The following is an 18,220-nucleotide window of genomic DNA, read 5'->3' on the forward strand; positions in this document are numbered from 1 at the left end:
GAGCAGGTCAATACAACACACGTATAAAGTCAATCAATTGGGTGCCCTACGATAATGATGGCAGGTCGAACAATCATGATTCGTTGAGAGATGAATCACATCCAGATGATTGCCATCGCCAAATGTGGTTGTTAATTTCTTTAATATCAAATGAGGAGACAAACTTATCACACAAGTCAGAGTTATTCTTAAACTATATCTTTATTCACTTATTAATAAGGGAGCAGGTCAATACAACACACATACAAAATTAATCGATTGGGTGCTCTACGATAATGATGGCTGGTCGACGAATCACCCACAAATGACTCGTTGAGAGCCCGGAGACAAAAGTACAAAGGTCTTTTACAGCCAACCTACATGACGAAAAACAGCTGTATAGAACGGGTCACAAGGTTAAGATTTGTATGAAAGATACTTATAATTCTCAGCAGACAGTATCTGCTGTAAAAACAGTACTCTTTGTGTAGAGACCAGGGTCTGGCCCTGGGGTCATCTCTCCCTGGTACCATATAGAACAGAAACATTAACTCATGCTCTGGAATGCAGTCTCTTTAGGTTTTATCACCCAAAAGACATTGTAAATCTCCTGTCAGTGTTTTCTCCCAGAGGCCCATCCTCAGTAGAACACACAGACACAATAGTTCTAAGAACCCTCTATTCTGTTGCATAAAACAACCATTTGATGCAATGAAAGTATTATAACATAATCTTGCAATTTTGCTCTCAGTGTCCACTGAAAGTTGACTAGTAACAACAACTGGGACCTAAAAGACACCCACCATGAGACCCGCTAAATCTGCCCAAGAAGAGGAAAACAAAAGAAAAACCCACACCAAACTTAAAGACAGGAAGCAAACCAAAAAGGTGGAGCAACTAAAGGTGTTGACTCTCCACATGTATCAAGACAACTGGAGCACTGGGCCAGACACTCTTAAATAGAACCTGGACCAGCTCAGGTGAAACACCTTCCCACTAACGAGATGGACAAGCCAGCACAGATGTAACACATACTGACTAACGAGGTGACACCAATCAGTGCGTCCTACGTGCTAACGAGCTAGACGTGCTAACGGGCTAGACGGGCTAACGAGCTATACGTGCTAAAATCCAAACCTCAAAACATAAATGGAAAAACCAAAGACTGTAACACCTTAAGAGAATGCTTACCACCAACAGAAAACAACTTCCATTTCACATTATAATCAACTACAATGCTTCACATTCACCAATATAAACATGGCGTCTACTGGCTGTCAACAATTAAAAACAAGAAGAAAAAAAACACTAGCTTCTAGAACATTTCTAAATATATATTTTTCTACAACCTTAATTTTTGAAAAACTCACTAGCTTCTAGAACTCTGGTCCCTTTGGAACGAGCCCAAACAAAACTCATCTCCAATACGGAAAAACGTGCAGTCAAAATAAGATCCATGGCAACTCACTGGCTAAACACAAAACACATATTTTTGACTGCCCAACCTTGAGACAATCAGAAACTAAAAATTGTCCTCACCATGGACACAAGCACCAAAAACACTGTTGTTTTGACAAGTAGCAATAAATCACTGATATCGATTAGGGGGGAAATCAGGTTGTTCGTGCACAACTAAAAAAAACACATGGAAATGGGAGATATATTTTTCCTCACTGATTAGAGGACAACCTGCAGAAGACAGTCAGCTACATTTTGGAGTGATGCATTTAAATGTAGGGGTCATTAAACAAAGGAACGCAACACTTATTTGTCATCACTCATCGATATCATGTTGAAATCAATTGTGCGAGAGGAGGGAGATGAGGTTGCACGTCCTGTTAAAACTAACAGCTCAAAAACCACACGGAATCTGGGAATAATGTGTACATCCCTGGTTAGAGGACAATTTGTAGAAAACAGCCAGATACATTTTGATTCAAGTGCGTAACCAACATGGTTAGTGTAACACAACCCTTTTTGTGTTAGTCACTTTTTGTTAAATCTCATAAATAGTACTTTTTCATTTCAGAGCCTGGATTTTTCCCCTGAGGCTAATATCCATATCATGTTGAAATCAATAGAACAGGGGACAAACATTTAGGGTTCTACATTGTGACATCATTAAAATTCTTCTACAATGTGACATTATTTCATTGATATCATGAAACAACTCCTTCATGTATGTATTTTCTGATGTTTGATCAGATAACTTTTATCAAAGTATCTCTTCCCACATTGATCACAGCTATAAGGTTTCTCTCCTGTGTGTGTTTTCTGGTGCTTCTTCATATTCTGTGAAGTTGAGAATCTTTTTCCACAATCTGAACAGTGGAATGGTTTCTCTCCTGTGTGTACTCGCTGGTGTCTTGTCAGATCGTTAGATGCAGCAAAACTCTTTCCACATTGATCACAGCTATAAGATTTCTCTCCTGTGTGTATTCTCTGGTGTTGAGTCAGATGGCCAGATTGAACAAAACTCTTCCCACATTGACCACAGCTATAAGGTTTTTCTCCTGTGTGTGTTCTCCGGTGTAGAGTCAGACTGCTAGAGTTAGTAAAACTCTTCCCACATTGACAACAGCTATACGTTTTCTCTCCTGTGTGTGTTCTCTGGTGTAATGTGAGCTGGCTAGATGTAACAAAACTCTTCCCACATTGACCACAGCTATAAGGTTTCTCTCCTGTGTGTATTCTCCTGTGTTGAGTCAGACTGCTAGAGTCAGTAAAACTCTTCCCACATTGATCACAGCCATAAGATTTCTCTCCAGAGTGAATTCTTTGATGTATTTTAAGGCCTAGTGAAGAGTTGAATCTTTTCCCACAGTCAGAGCAGCAGTGAGATTTCTCTCCTGTGTGAACTCGCTGGTGTTTCTTGAGGAGTTCTGATCTGGAGAGACTCTTCTCTGCCTCGTCAGCATCATGATGTTGCTGAGGCTCCCCAGAGGATCCACGATAGTCCCGTCTCTCTCCTGTGAGAACAAAGTCAGAAAGATGGTTAAAGGCCCACAACAGCAGAAATCCATTGTTTATTTGAGGTAAAAGGTGATGCCCAGAGATACCCATTAGTGGTAAATAGAAATAAGTTATTAAAGTTGTTGAAATCCTAAGCAGTGTGCCAGATGACTTTTGGTCTCCAATATAGGCCCCTTTCTGTGTTTGCTAAAATTGCAGCACGAGGGCAATGCGCACACAATTTGATTGCAGAAACACCTCCCTGCTAATGAGGAAACCCCTAGTTATGGATGTAGTATATCTGGTAATGAGGAAACCACTAGTTATGGATGTAGTATATCTGGTATCTGGTATATCTCACAGTAGCAGATTCAAACCACTTTGTAAAGACTGGTGACATCTAGTGGAAGCCATAGGAAGCGCTCAACGATTAATAAGCCCCTGTGTGTTTCAATGGCATAGGCTTAAAGGTAATTCAACACATCAGGTATCCACTTCCTGTCAGAATTTGTCTCAGGGTTTTGACTGCCATATGAGTTCGAGAGATGGGATGGAGGGATGTTAATAGATTTAGGAGGGAGTGGGACAAGGGGAGTCGGTTTGGGGTATAGGGGGGTTGCACTCATCAGGAGTAGGGATTTTGTGTGGGCACGGGGAGGTAAAGGTTGAGGGTTCATTTGTGGTATTGCAGGGGAGGGTTTTGGGGGTGGATGTCACCTTAAGGGATTGCAGATATAGATTAGTGGGGGTGTACGTGCCACAGGTGGTGGCAGACAGGAAGGAGATGGTGGACTGTCTGGCGGCCCTTTGCGCCACAAATAGGCAAGTGGTGATGGGGGGATTTTAATATAGATTTAGGGGTGGGGGGATTTTAATATAGATTTAGGGGTAGGGGGGATTTTAATATAGATTTAGGGGTGGGGGGATTTTAATATAGATTTAGGGGTGGGGGGATTTTAATATAGATTTAGGGGTAGGGGGGATTTTAACATAGATTTAGGGGTAGGGGGATTTTAATATAGATTTAGGGGTAGGGGGATTTTAATATAGATTTAGGGGTAGGGGGATTTTAATATAGATTTAGGGGTAGGGGGGATTTTAACATAGATTTAGGGGTGGGGGGGGATTTTAATATAGATTTAGGGGTAAGGGGGGATTTTATTATAGATTTAGGGGTAGGGGGGATTTTAATATAGATTTAGGGGTGGGGGGGATTTTAATATAGATTTAGGGGTGGGGGGGATTTTAATATAGATTTAGGGGTAAGGGGGGATTTTATTATAGATTTAGGGGTAGGGGGGATTTTAATATAGATTTAGGGGTAGGGGGGATTTTAATATAGATTTAGGGGTAGGGGGATATTAATATAGATTTAGGGGTAGGGGGGATTTTAATATAGATTTAGGGGTGGGGGGATTTTAATATAGATTTAGGGGTAGGGGGGATTTTAATATAGATTTAGGGGTAGGGGGGATTTTAACATAGATTTAGGGGTAGGGGGGATTTTAATATAGATGTAGGGGTAGGGGGGGATTTTAATATAGATGTAGGGGTAGGGGGGGATTTTAATATAGATTTAGGGGTAGGGGGGATTTTAACATAGATTTAGGGGTGGGGGGGATTTTAATATAGATTTAGGGGTAGGGGGGATTTTAACATAGATTTAGGGGTGGGGGGGATTATAGATTTAGGGGTAGGGGGGATTTTAATATAGATTTAGGGGTAGGGGGGATTTTAATATACATTTAGGGGTGGGGGGGATTTTAATATAGATTTAGGGGTGGGGGGGATTTTAATATAGATTTAGGGGTAGGGAGGGATTTTAATATAGATTTAGGGGTAGGGGGATTTTAATATAGATTTAGGGGTAGGGGGATTTTAATATAGATTTAGGGGTAGGGGGGATTTTAATATAGATTTAGGGGTAGGGGGGATTTTAATATAGATTTAGGGGTGGGGGGATTTTAATATAGATTTAGGGGTAGGGGGGATTTTAATATAGATTTAGGGGTAGGGGGGATTTTAACATAGATTTAGGGGTAGGGGGGATTTTAATATAGATGTAGGGGTAGGGGGGGATTTTAATATAGATGTAGGGGTAGGGGGGGATTTTAATATAGATTTAGGGGTAGGGGGGATTTTAACATAGATTTAGGGGTGGGGGGGATTTTAATATAGATTTAGGGGTAGGGGGGATTTTAACATAGATTTAGGGGTGGGGGGGATTATAGATTTAGGGGTAGGGGGGATTTTAATATAGATTTAGGGGTAGGGGGGATTTTAATATACATTTAGGGGTGGGGGGGATTTTAATATAGATTTAGGGGTGGGGGGGATTTTAATATAGATTTAGGGGTAGGGAGGGATTTTAATATAGATTTAGGGGTAGGGGGATTTTAATATAGATTTAGGGGTAGGGGGATTTTAATATAGATTTAGGGGTAGGGGGGATTTTAATATAGATTTAGGGGTAGGGGGGATTTTAATATAGATTTAGGGGTAGGGGGGATTTTAACATAGATTTAGGGGTGGGGGGGATTATAGATTTAGGGGTAGGGGGGATTTTAATATAGATTTAGGGGTAGGGGGGATTTTAATATACATTTAGGGGTGGGGGGGATTTTAATATAGATTTAGGGGTGGGGGGGGTTTTAATATAGATTTAGGGGTAGGGAGGGATTTTAATATAGATTTAGGGGTAGGGGGATTTTAATATAGATTTAGGGGTAGGGGGATTTTAATATAGATTTAGGGGTAGGGGGGATTTTAATATAGATTTAGGGGTAGGGGGGATTTTAATATAGATTTAGGGGTGGGGGGATTTTAATATAGATTTAGGGGTAGGGGGGATTTTAATATAGATTTAGGGGTAGGGGGGATTTTAACATAGATTTAGGGGTAGGGGGGATTTTAATATAGATGTAGGGGTAGGGGGGGATTTTAATATAGATGTAGGGGTAGGGGGGGATTTTAATATAGATTTAGGGGTAGGGGGGATTTTAACATAGATTTAGGGGTGGGGGGGATTTTAATATAGATTTAGGGGTAGGGGGGATTTTAACATAGATTTAGGGGTGGGGGGGATTATAGATTTAGGGGTAGGGGGGATTTTAATATAGATTTAGGGGTAGGGGGGATTTTAATATACATTTAGGGGTGGGGGGGATTTTAATATAGATTTAGGGGTGGGGGGGATTTTAATATAGATTTAGGGGTAGGGAGGGATTTTAATATAGATTTAGGGGTAGGGGGATTTTAATATAGATTTAGGGGTAGGGGGATTTTAATATAGATTTAGGGGTAGGGGGGATTTTAATATAGATTTAGGGGTAGGGGGGATTTTAATATAGATTTAGGGGTAGGGGGATTTTAATATAGATTTAGGGGTAGGGGGGATTTTAATATAGATTTAGGGGTAGGGGGATTTTAATATAGATTTAGGGGTAAGGGGGGATTTTAATATAGATTTAGGGGTAGGGGGGATTTTAATATAGATTTAGGGGTGGGGGGGATTTTAATATAGATTTAGGGGTAAGGGGGGATTTTAATATAGATGTAGGGATAGGGGGGGATTTTAATATAGATTTAGGGGTAGGGGGGGATTTTAATATAGATTTAGGGGTAAGGGGGGATTTTAATATAGATTTAGGGGTAGGGGGGATTTTAATATAGATTTAGGGGTAGGGGGGGATTTTAATATAGATTTAGGGGTAGGGGGGGATTTTAATATAGATTTAGGGGTAGGGGGGATTTTAATATAGATTTAGGGGTAGGGGGGATTTTAATATAGATTTAGGGGTGGGGGGGATTTTAATATAGATTTAGGGGTAGGGGGGGATTTTAATATAGATTTAGGGGTAGGGGGGGATTTTAATATAGATTTAGGGGTAAGGGGGGATTTTAATATAGATTTAGGGGTAGGGGGGGATTTTAATATAGATTTAGGGGTAGGGGGGATTTTAATATAGATTTAGGGGTAGGGGGCGATAGCAGTGCAGGCGCCATCACCAGGCTAATGGCTTCCATGGTCTGGTTGCTGGAGGCCTGCACACTACTCCTACAATGTCTGGTTCGACTTGGTGCAACTCCCGGGGGGTTAATGGAGGCCTGCACACTACTCCTACAATGGCTGGTTCCACTTGGTGCAACTCCCGGGGGTTAATGGAGGCCTGCACACTACTCCTACAATGGCTGGTTCCACTTGGTGCAACTCCCGGGGGGTTGATGGAGGCCTGACTATATGTTTCTGTCCAGGTCCTTGGGTCAGTTGTCTAGGCAGCTGTTGCCTGTGTTCTTTTTGGATCCCGACGGGCTGCTCCTGCAGGTGAGGTCACCAGTCAGCCTCTTCGGTAGGGGGTACTGGAAATTAGATCGGGATGTGCTGGATGAGCTTTCATTGAAGCCTTTACTGGTTTGTTTCGGGGGATTGAAGGCCTCCGGTCCATGTGTGAGGGGGTGTTAGAGTGGTGGGATGTAGTTAAGGTACGGTATGGACAACAAGCTCAAGGACCTGAATTGGTTGAACCTCCACAAGTGCTTGCCGGTACGTTCCATCATGTACCGGCATAGCTTGGCGCGATCCCCCACCTGTCCAAGACCATCTTGTGGTGGGGAGGAGACAGTGCACCTTTTGGGACTGTGCCTTTGCCGGAGTAGTATGGGCACGGCTGTTGTTAGGTAGGGTGAAAGGGAATTTTGTTTTAACTTGGGCTAGGGTAGAGAGAGGTGTAGGGAGAGCGAGGGGGACGGTCAGGGACAGGTTTCTGCTCTGGCTTCTCATAAGCCTCTTTAAATGGGGGCTGTGGGAAGCCAGGCAGGACATGGTCAAGACAGGGAGAGATTGGGGGATGGAGGGGATAGTGAGGAGGGTGGAAGGGAATTTGAGGGGGAGGATGAAGAGGAAGTGGGGGCAGCATGCTGCCCGGCAGAGGTGGAAGGGAGGTTTAGGGCTGGGGTTAATTTAGATGATTTAAGGGGATAGAATAGTGACTGGGAGATAGGGGAAGGTAGGGCTTTAGAGATGTAGTTTGTAGGCATGAAGGGGAGGGAAGATGCTCCCCTGAGTTTTTTGTTGTTGGGTTTTTGTTTCGTTTTGAATTTAAAAATGCCTTTTTGTTTTTGTTTGTTTGGAATATTGATGGTTTTGTTTTGTATGAATGGCATTGTACGTAATAAAAACGTTTATATATAAAAATATATATATATTAAAAAATCTTACACTTTGTCAATATAGTGCATTTAAGTTTAGTATCACTTTTCAACCAAACCAGTGCATTTGTTGAAAATTAAAAATGTTGAAATCAACAATATGTCAAAGGATTCAACTACTGAAAACTGAAACGAACAATTGGATCAAACAGATCAATCCTACTGGACATTGGGTTTGATTCAGACCCTGCCAGTGTACCAGGTGGACATTGGGTTTGATTCAGACCCTGCCAGCATGGCCAGAAATGTTTTCCAAGGTCAGTAACTTATAACCACAGAACCACCCCAGACCTTTCATGCATGACTAAAAACACCTAAGTATTAGATTTACTACCATGGTCTAGTATGTCACCGCCTCAGACACCATTCACAATGCTGGCTGAGGTACGAGTAAAACATTACATATTATTTCCTAACCATTCACAATGCTGGCTGAGGTACAAGTAAAACATGACATATTATTTCCTAACCATTCACAATGCTGGCTGAGGTACGAGTAAAACATAACATATTATTTCCTAACCATTCACAATGCTGGCTGAGGTACTAGTAAAACATGACATATTATTTTCTAACCATTCACAATGCTGGCTGAGGTACTAGTAAAACATGACATATTATTTCCTAATTGTAAAAAATGTCAAGGCTTTAGCTCAGTGGGCTTTTCCATTGTTGAGGAAAGCAGGGGAAGTGTTGTAACAGAACTGCCTGAGATGTGGGGGAAGGGAAGCTGCTCGCTGATTGGCTGTAGTGACAAGGGTACCTCCAAAAATCTATCACTATTCCAACTGACATGTCAAATTCTCCCCCAAATCTACCACTAAAAGGCCAAGCCTCCACAGACCCTGTCTTGTATTGTCAAACAGAACAAATCATTTGACATTCAAATATGTCATTTTAAATAGCTCAATTCAATCCAGCTGGGCCTTTTTAACACAGACAGTTGTTCCTGCTGTAGATGTTATGCCTTTGTACAGATCTAAGATCAGTTCTCCTCCACAATGCATATTCAGTACCGGTCAATTGTTTGGACACACCTCCAAATTCAATGTTTTTTCTTTATTTTAACTATTGTCTACATTGTAAAATAATAGTGGAGACATCAAAACTATGAAATAACTCATATGGAATCATGTAGTAACCAACAAAAGTATTAAACAAATCAAAATATATTCTATATTTTATATTATCCAAGTTTATCCTTTTAAAAGGCTAATTGATCAGTAGAAAACCCTTTTGCAATTATGTTAGCACAGCTGAAAACTGTTGTTCTGATTAATGAAGCAATAAAACTGGCCTTCTTTAGACTAGTTGAGTATCTGGAGCATCAGCATTTGTGAGTTCGATTACAGGCTTAAAATGGCCAGAAACAAATCATTTTCTTCTGAAAATTATTAGTCTATTCTATTTCTGAGAAATTAAGGCTATTCCATGCGAGAAATTGCTAAGAAACTGAAGATCTCGTACAATGCTGTGTACTACTCCCTTCACAGAACAGCGCAAACTGGCCTAACCAGAATGGAAGGAGGCCCCAGTGCACAACTGAGCAAGAGGACAAGTATAGTGTCTAATTTGAGAAACAGACGCCTCACAAGTTTTTAACTAGGTGCTTTATCAAATAGTACCCGCAAAACACCAGTCTCAATGTCAACAGTGAAGAGGCGACTCCAGGATGTTGGCCTGCTAAGCAGAGTTACAAAGAAAAATCCATATCTCAGACCGTTTAAAAAAAGGAAAAGATTAAGATGGGCAAACTAACACAGACATTGGGCAGAGGAAGATTGGAAAAAAGTGTTATGGACAGACTAATCTAAGTTTGAGGTGTTCGGATCACAAACAAGAACATTCGTGAGTTCCAGAAAAAATGAAAAGATGCTGGAGGAATGCTTGACGCCTTCTGTCAAGCATGGTGGAGGCAATGTGATGGTCTGGGGGAGCTTTGGTGCTGGTAAAGTGGGAGATTTATACAGGGTGAAAGGGATCTTGAAGAAGGAAGGCTATCACTCCATTTTGCAACACAATGCCATACCCTGTGGACGGCGCTTAATTGGAGCCAACTTCCTCCTACACCAGGACAATGACCCAAAGCACAGCTCCAAACTATGCAAGAATTTTTTAGGGAAGAAGCAATCAGCTGGTATTCTGTCTATAATGTAGTGGTCAGCACAGTCACCGGATCTCAACGATATTGAGCTGTTGTGGGAGCAGCTTGACCGTATGATACGTAAGAAGTGCCCATCAATCCAATCCAATTTGTGGGAGGTGCTTCAGGAAACATGGGGTGAAATCTCTTTAGATTACCTCAACAAATTGACAACTAGAATGCCAAAGGTCTGCAAGGCTGTAATTGCTGCAAATGGAGGATTCAAAGTTTGAAGGACACAATTATTATTCCAATTAAAAATCAGTTTTTAAAACCTTGTCAAAGTCTTGACTATATTTCCTATTCATTATGCAACTCATTTCATGAATGTTTTCATGGAAAACAAGGACATTTCTAATTGACCCCAAACTTTTGAACGGCAATGTAGGTTCAACAGGTTTGAGCACCGAATCGCATGCGCAGTGTGGCCATTTTGTCATCTACTAAACCACTGGCCGTGTTCGAGAGCATCAAATCCATGCTGCATTGTGGGTAAATGGTCACTGGCTGACTGATTTATAAATAATAATGAGTAGTTATTTATGATGTAAGGTGATTTGTAGATCAGTCAGTCGGCAGTCGCCTGTAGTGTCAAACAAGCCCAATACCAAACCAATCAGTTGGTTGTTTGATTAAATGAAGCTTCAGACGCCATTGATGACGTGCTGCTGATAAAGTGATACAGGCATCGGTACACTGCTTTGAAGTTTACTGCTTAGCGTTTTGGACGCAAACCTCGTAGCTCCGATATCAAACTTAACATCCCTAATGAAAAGTTGACCAAACAAAAAGGAGCAAGCAGGTTGATTTCCTCTGTCGATTTGAGCCCACAGCAAGAAGGCACCAGAGTCTACCGTGCTAACGGGTTCCCTCTAGATAACCCAATCACACAGTACATGGAAAGGTGTGGTTAACGTTTGCAAGCTTGAGCTAGATATCAACCTAGTGTGACCTTCCTGTTCCCGTCTCTCAAGTCAGTGAGTCAACACAGGAAGGAGCAATGGATGGATAGTTCATTTATTTCCAAAGCTGAAATGATGGGACACACACAGTATGGATGAATGATCAGTAGTGACGGGATATAAATAGCACTCCCATAGCAATTCTCCATAAATCTGCCGTATAATAGACTAACTTTTTTTTTTTAAATGTCTATCAAAGTTATTGTGATTGCATGGTGGATTTAACAATTCCTACTAATTCCTAATGTACTATAATAAAATAAATACAACATCAGAATAAACTGTCATCCATTTTAGTATCAAAATATATTGTAATGACCCGGCTGGGTCATAAAGGGAAAAGAGACGGACTCTAGAACACAGGTTTATTCCTAAACTGGGCTATTGTTCAGGCCACAGCCCACGCCGCTAAATGCCGAACGTACACAATTATACCATGTCGAGTTAAGGGTCACTCCCATAGGAACAGATCAAGGCCCCGAACAGAAAAGAAAGAAGATGAGACAGTAATCCCTATTTATGCATTTCCAAATCCCGCGGGATTACCCATCATACCCCCCCAACCTTTCCCTCTGTCCTGACATATTTAACCCCTGCTAGTAGCCATGAGAACCATAACACACCCACAAACACAGAACACAATACCGGGTCGTTACAATATCAAATTAATCTGAAATATTACTCAACGTCCCCCTCTGGCGGTGAAGAAGTATAATCCACCTAAACTATCAGAACCGGGCTGATAAACTGGCTGGTGTTCATGAGTTTATAAAACACATACTTTATACATGTCATAAATTACCTGCATTGATGAGACACACAGTGTGGATGAATGATCAGCAGTCGACAGGATATAAATAGCACTCCTAAAGAAGATGCAGTGTGGATGAATGATCAGTAGTCGACAGGACATAAATAGCACTCCTAAAGAAGATGCAGTGTGGATGAATGATCAGGATATAAATAGCACTCCTAAAGAAGATGCAGTGTGGATGAATGATCAGTAGTCGACAGGGTACAAATAGCACTCCTAAAGAAGATGCATTTTCCAGTTTGCTACCAACTTGAAAGAGGGAACTTTAGCATAAAACCCACATGGAAAACTGAGATTCGGCAAATAACATATAAAGAGAGCCCAAACCAACAACAGAAGTTACTAAAACATAAATTGCTAATGTATGATTTAAAAGGTGGATTTTATGATGTAATGTGTACTTTATACATTTCTATCCCAGGACCACTCAATTTTCAAATTCTCCAAAAATCTGCTGTGGATTACCCAGAATCCCATACCTTTATCACTGAGTGTAATGTAAACACACGAGCAGCAGTCTAAGGTACTGCATCTCAGTGCTAGAGGCGTCACTACAGACCCTGGTTCAAAACTAGGCTGTATCATAACAGGCCGTGATTGGGAGTCCCATAGGGCAACGCACAGTGGCCCAGCATCGTCTGGGTTAGGGTTTGGCCGGGGTTTGGCAGTCATTGTAAATAATAATTTGTCTTTAGCTGGCTTGCCTGGTTAAATAAAGGTTAAATACATTTTTTAAATGTAACTTCATTACACCGTTACACTGGCATACAAACTCGGTAGCATAGAGTTGATAATACATATGACGTTGGGAAATAGTGCATTGTGGGTAGTTTAGAAGATTTCCAGAAATAAGTTAATAAATATGTAATAACGCAAAAACATAACTGTTTGTACTTATAGGTAACCATAAAGTGACTACAACTAGCTTACTAAGTCTTTAACCACACTGTGTTGTTACACTGCTGAGTAAAAACTAATGCTTCCTACACTTTAACTTGTTGTCTGAAAATAAAATAAAAATTTTACTCAACTGCGTTACCCACTCCAGTCAGCAGATGGCGGTCTGGGAATTTAAGGCGATGCTGTTAGTGTGACGTATAATGTAGTGGACGGAACGCTTCTTTCAACAGCAGCAACAGTTATTCAGACACCTCGGTAGCTTGCTAGACAAAATAGCCGAACCAATAAAGCTCTTTAGACGCTTTTGTGTATATTAGCCACAGTGTTTTAAACCCACTTCTGTCGTCTAGTTAGTTATCCGATTTAATTTAATATTTACGGTGTTGTTGTTATTAGTCATCTAGCGGGCTGGTTAAGTTAGCATTAGCCTAGCTAGCTAACATTCCCAACCATGCGGTCATTGAGCTACTCTCAAGTAGAGGGTGAGGCTGTTACAGTGAAAGAAGAGAAAGACGCGTTCAGAGTGAAAGAGGAGGAGGATGTTCCAGTCAAAGAAGAGGACGATGCCGTTTTTGGAGTGAAAGAGGAGGAGGGGCATCTTAAGACATCCAATGGTTCTAACGATGAACGGGCCCTGATTAACACTAGTAAGTACTGTCTTAAAAACAGGCACAAACTCTGCAGTTGTTGAACTGATGTTTGGTCTTAAAGCGGAAATCTGCAATTGCTACATCCATATTTAGACTTTATAATTATTTATTTATAGCCATTGATTCTTGAAGAATATAACACATGTCTCATGAGCTTAGTTCAACTGTTGTACCCCATCAGAACCCCAAATAAGCTTTTTTTACTCCAATGTCTAGAAACAATGTAAATCAACACTGTATAGCCGCAACATGGTTAAAACTATCATTCAGTCCTTGCATCCATGTCTATGAATTTTGAAAGTAATTACATTTCTCCAACCCCATCTTATTACCAAAACAGTGGTGGGATGACAGATTTGTTATTGTTTGAACTGCAGATTGCTGGGTTGTGTGGGTTTTTTAAACAGAAACAAAATTGTCAGCCCTGAGACTTGGTTTGGTAAACAGCTGAGGGATGGGGGAAGGAGAAATGTAACCACTCTCACATTCATAGAGAAGCTATTGTAGCAACCGTAACTCAACACCTAGCGACCTCGTCAAGAAGTTCAGACATCTTGGTGTAACAGTTATAAGGTGTTGGCTTGACAGTCGCTGGACCCAGGTTTGAGTCCAGCTCAGGGCTACCCCCTGAATTCACTACACTATGAATACAAGGACTGGCCATCCATGATGTCATAATGATAGTTTAACCAGGTTTCTAGGATATATAGTATATTCTAGAATTCATCCATGATGTCATAATGATAGTTTAACCAGGTTTCTAGGCTATATAGTATATTCTAGAATTCATCCATGATGTCATAATGATAGTTTAACCATGTTTCTAGGCTATATAGTATATTCTAGAATTCATCCATGATGTCATGATAGTTTAACCAGGTTTCTAGGCTATATAGTATATTCTAGAATTCATCCATGAGGTCATAATGATAGTTTAACCAGGTTTCTAGGATATATAGTATATTCTAGAATTCATCCATGATGTCATAATTATTGTTTTAAACAGATTTTGAGGCTATATAATATATTATATATTCTATTATATATATATATATATATATATATATATATATATATATATATATATATATATATATTATTACATTACATTCATGAATTGGTTTGAAACCTTCTCAAAGTTGGTGCCTTGACGGATTTGTAAAAAATGGTTTGTCATAAGACACATTTATTTATTTAAATGTAAACTTTATTTAACAAGGCAAGTCAGTTAAGAACAAATTCTTATTTACAATGACTGCCTACCCTGGACGACGCTGGGCCAATTGTGCGCCGCCCTATGGGACTCCAAATCACGGCCGGTTGTGATACAGCCTGGATTTGAACCAGGGTGTCTGTAGTGAAGCCTCAAGCACTGAGATGCAGTGTCTTAGACCGCTGCGCCACTCTGGAGCCCCAAAATCATGTTCAAGTGCTGTCCCCAACTAAAATAAATCTTGGTCAACCAAGAGTCATCTGTTCTTTCTACAAATCGCCCCATGTGTTTTTATAAAATCTATATGTACTGAACTTGTCTGATGCTTTAAGCATGCTATTTGATTAAATAATTAAAACACACAAATGACCGGAGGGAGCCAGTCGTCAACATAACCTGACCGGAGGGAGCCAGTCGTCAACATAACCTGACCGGAGGGAGCCAGTCGTCAACATAACCTGACCGGAGGGAGCCAGTCGTCAACATAACCTGACCGGAGGGAGCCAGTCGTCAACATAACCTGACCGGAGGGAGCCAGTCGTCAACATAACCTGACCGGAGGGAGCCAGTCGTCAACATAACCTGACCGGAGGGAGCCAGTCGTCAACATAACCTGACCGGAGGGAGCCGACCAGTTCTGAAAGCCTTTAGCCGTACCCTCATCCTACTCTTCTGTCCCTGATGTAGACGTTATCCCAGGCCCTTTGTGTCCCCAGGCGCTCTCATTTGTTGACTTCTGTAACCGTAAAAGCCTTAGTTTCATTCATGTTAACATCAGAAGCCTCCTCCCTAAGTTTATTTTACTCACTGCTTTAGCACACTCCACCAACCTTGATGTCCTTGCCGTGTCTGAATCCTGGTTTAGGAAGATAACCAAAAATTCTGAAATTTCCATCCCCAACTACAACATTTTCCATCAAAATGAGAGGAGTTGCAATCTACTGCAGAGATGGCCTGCAAAGTTCTATCATACTTTCCAGGTCTAAGCCCAAACAGTTCGAGCTTCTAATTTAAAAAAATAATCTCTCCAGAAATAAGTCTCTCACTGTTGCCGCCTGTTACAGACCCCCCTCAGCTCCCAGCTGTGCCCTGGACACCATATGTGAATTGATTGGCCCCCATCTATCTTCAGAGTTCGTTCTGTTAGGTGACCTAAAATGGGATATGCTTAACCTCTCTAGGGGGTGTGGGACGCTAGCGTCCTACATGGCCAACATCCAGTGAAATTGCAGAGCGCCAAATTCAAAAACAGAAATACTCATTATAAGAATTCATAAAACATACTAGTGTTATACATCGGTTTAAAGATTAACTTCTTGTTAATCCAACCACGGTGTCAGATTTCAAAAAGGCTTTACCGTGAAAGCATACCAAGCAATTATCTGAGAACAGCGCCCAGCAGACAAATCATTACAAACAGTTACCAGCCAAGTAGAGGAGTTACACAAGTCAGAAATAGCGATAAAATGAATCACTTACTTTTGATGATCTTCATATCGTTGCACTCACAAGACTCCCATTTACTCAATAAATGTGCGTTGTGTTCGGTAAAGTCTCTCTTTATATCCAAAAACCTCAGTTTTGTTCAGTAATCCACAGGCTCAAAGGCAATCCCAACAGCCAGATGAAAAACCCGAAAAGTATCAGTAAAGTTCGTAGAAACATGTCAAACGATGTTTATAATCAATCCTCAGGTTGTTTTTAGCTTAAATAATAGATAACATTTCAACCGGACAATAACGTCTTCAATATAAAAGGTAAACAAGAAAGCCGCGCTCTCTGTCTCGCGCATGAAAAATCTCTGGGACAATGAATGGTCTACTCATTCAGAGTGGTCTTACGCTCTCATTTTTCAGAATACAAGCCTGAAACAATTTCTAAAGACTGTTGACATCTAGTGGAAGCCATAGGAAGTGCAATTTGAGACCTAAGTCAATGGAATCTGTATAGGCAGTCAACAAAAAAATCCCACTTCCTGGATGGATTTTTCTCAGGTTTTCGCCTGTCATATCAGTTCTGTTATTTACATTTACATTTTAGTCATTTGGCAGACGCTCTTATCCAGAGCGACTTCCAGTAGTGAATGCATACATTTCATTTCATGCATTTTTTTTGTACTGGCCCCCCGTGGGAATCGAACCTACAACCCTGGCGTTGCACACACCATGCTGGTGTTGCAAACACCATGCTCTACCAACTGAGCCACAGGGATGCCTGTTATACTCACAGACATGATTTTAACAGATTTGGAAACTTTAGAGTGTTTTCTATCCAAATCTACCAAGTTTACTTTGGCACGCTTTTCATCCAGAGGTGAAAATAGTGCCCCCTACCCTAGTAAGGTTAACACCCCGGCTGTCCTACAATCCAAGCTAGATGCCCTCAATCTCACACAAATTATCAAGGAACCCACCAGGTACAACCCTAAATCCGTAAACATGGGCACCCTCATAGATATTATCCTGACCAACTTGCCCTCCAAATACACCTCTGCTGTTTTCAATCAGGATCTCAGCGATTACTGCCTCATTGGCTGCATCCGTTATGGGTTTGCGGTCAAAACGACCACCCCTCATCACTGTCAAACGCTCCCTAAAACACTTCTGCGAGCAGGCCTTTCTAATCGACCTGGCCCGGGTATCCTGGAAGGATATTGACCTCATCCCGTCAGTAGGGGATGCCTGGTTGTTCTTTAATTGTAATTTCCTCACCACCTTAAATAAGCATGCCCCTTTCAAAAAATGTAGAACTAAGAACAGATATAGCCCTTTGTTCACTCCAGACCTGACTGCCCTCGACCAGCACAAAACATAGAATAGTCTCCGCGATATGCAACTTTTCAGAGAGTCAGGAACCAATACACACAGTCAGTTAGGAAAGCAAAGGCTAGCTTTTTCAAACAGAAATTTGCATCCCGTAGCTCTAACTCCAAAAAGTTTTGGGACACTGTAAAGTCCATGGAGAATAAGAGCGCCTTTTCCCTGCTGCCCACTGCACTGAGGCTAGGAAACAATGTCACCACCGATAACTCCACGATAATTGAGAATTTCAATAAGCATTTCTCTACGGCTGGCCATGCTTTCCTCCTGGCTACCCCAACCCCGGCCAACAGCTCCCCGCAGCTACTTTTCCAAGCCTCCCCATCTTCTCCTTCACCCAAATCCAGATAGCTGATGTTCTGAAAGAGTTGCAAAACCTGGACCCGTACAAATCAGCTGGGCTAGACAATCTGGACCCTCTCTTTCTAAAATTATCCGCCGCCATTGTGGCAACCCCTATTACTAGTCTGTTGAACCTCTCTTTCGTATCGTCCGAGATTCCTAAAGATTGGAACGCTTCCGCGGTCATCCCCCTCTTCAAAGGGGGTGATACTCTAGACCCAAACTATTACAGACCTAT

At 41.3% G+C, this 18,220-nt stretch overlaps 1 protein-coding gene across 1 annotated transcript; it reads right to left on the reverse strand.

Moving 5' to 3' along the window:
* Positions 1-2,154: 2,154 nt before the first annotated feature.
* On the reverse strand, positions 2,155-3,042 carry LOC123738803 (uncharacterized). Its single transcript, XM_045713525.2, has 2 exons — positions 3,039-3,042; positions 2,155-2,948 (listed from the first exon to the last, which is right to left on the reverse strand). The coding sequence occupies exons 1-2, from the start codon at positions 3,040-3,042 to the stop codon at positions 2,155-2,157; spliced, it is 798 nt and encodes a 265-aa protein (XP_045569481.2).
* Between the last annotated feature and the right edge of the window lie 15,178 nt (positions 3,043-18,220).

Source organism: Salmo salar, chromosome 02 (genome assembly GCF_965601325.2).
Source record: "Salmo salar chromosome 02, fSalSal1, whole genome shotgun sequence".
In the NCBI taxonomy this organism is placed as follows: Eukaryota; Metazoa; Chordata; class Actinopteri; order Salmoniformes; family Salmonidae; genus Salmo; species Salmo salar.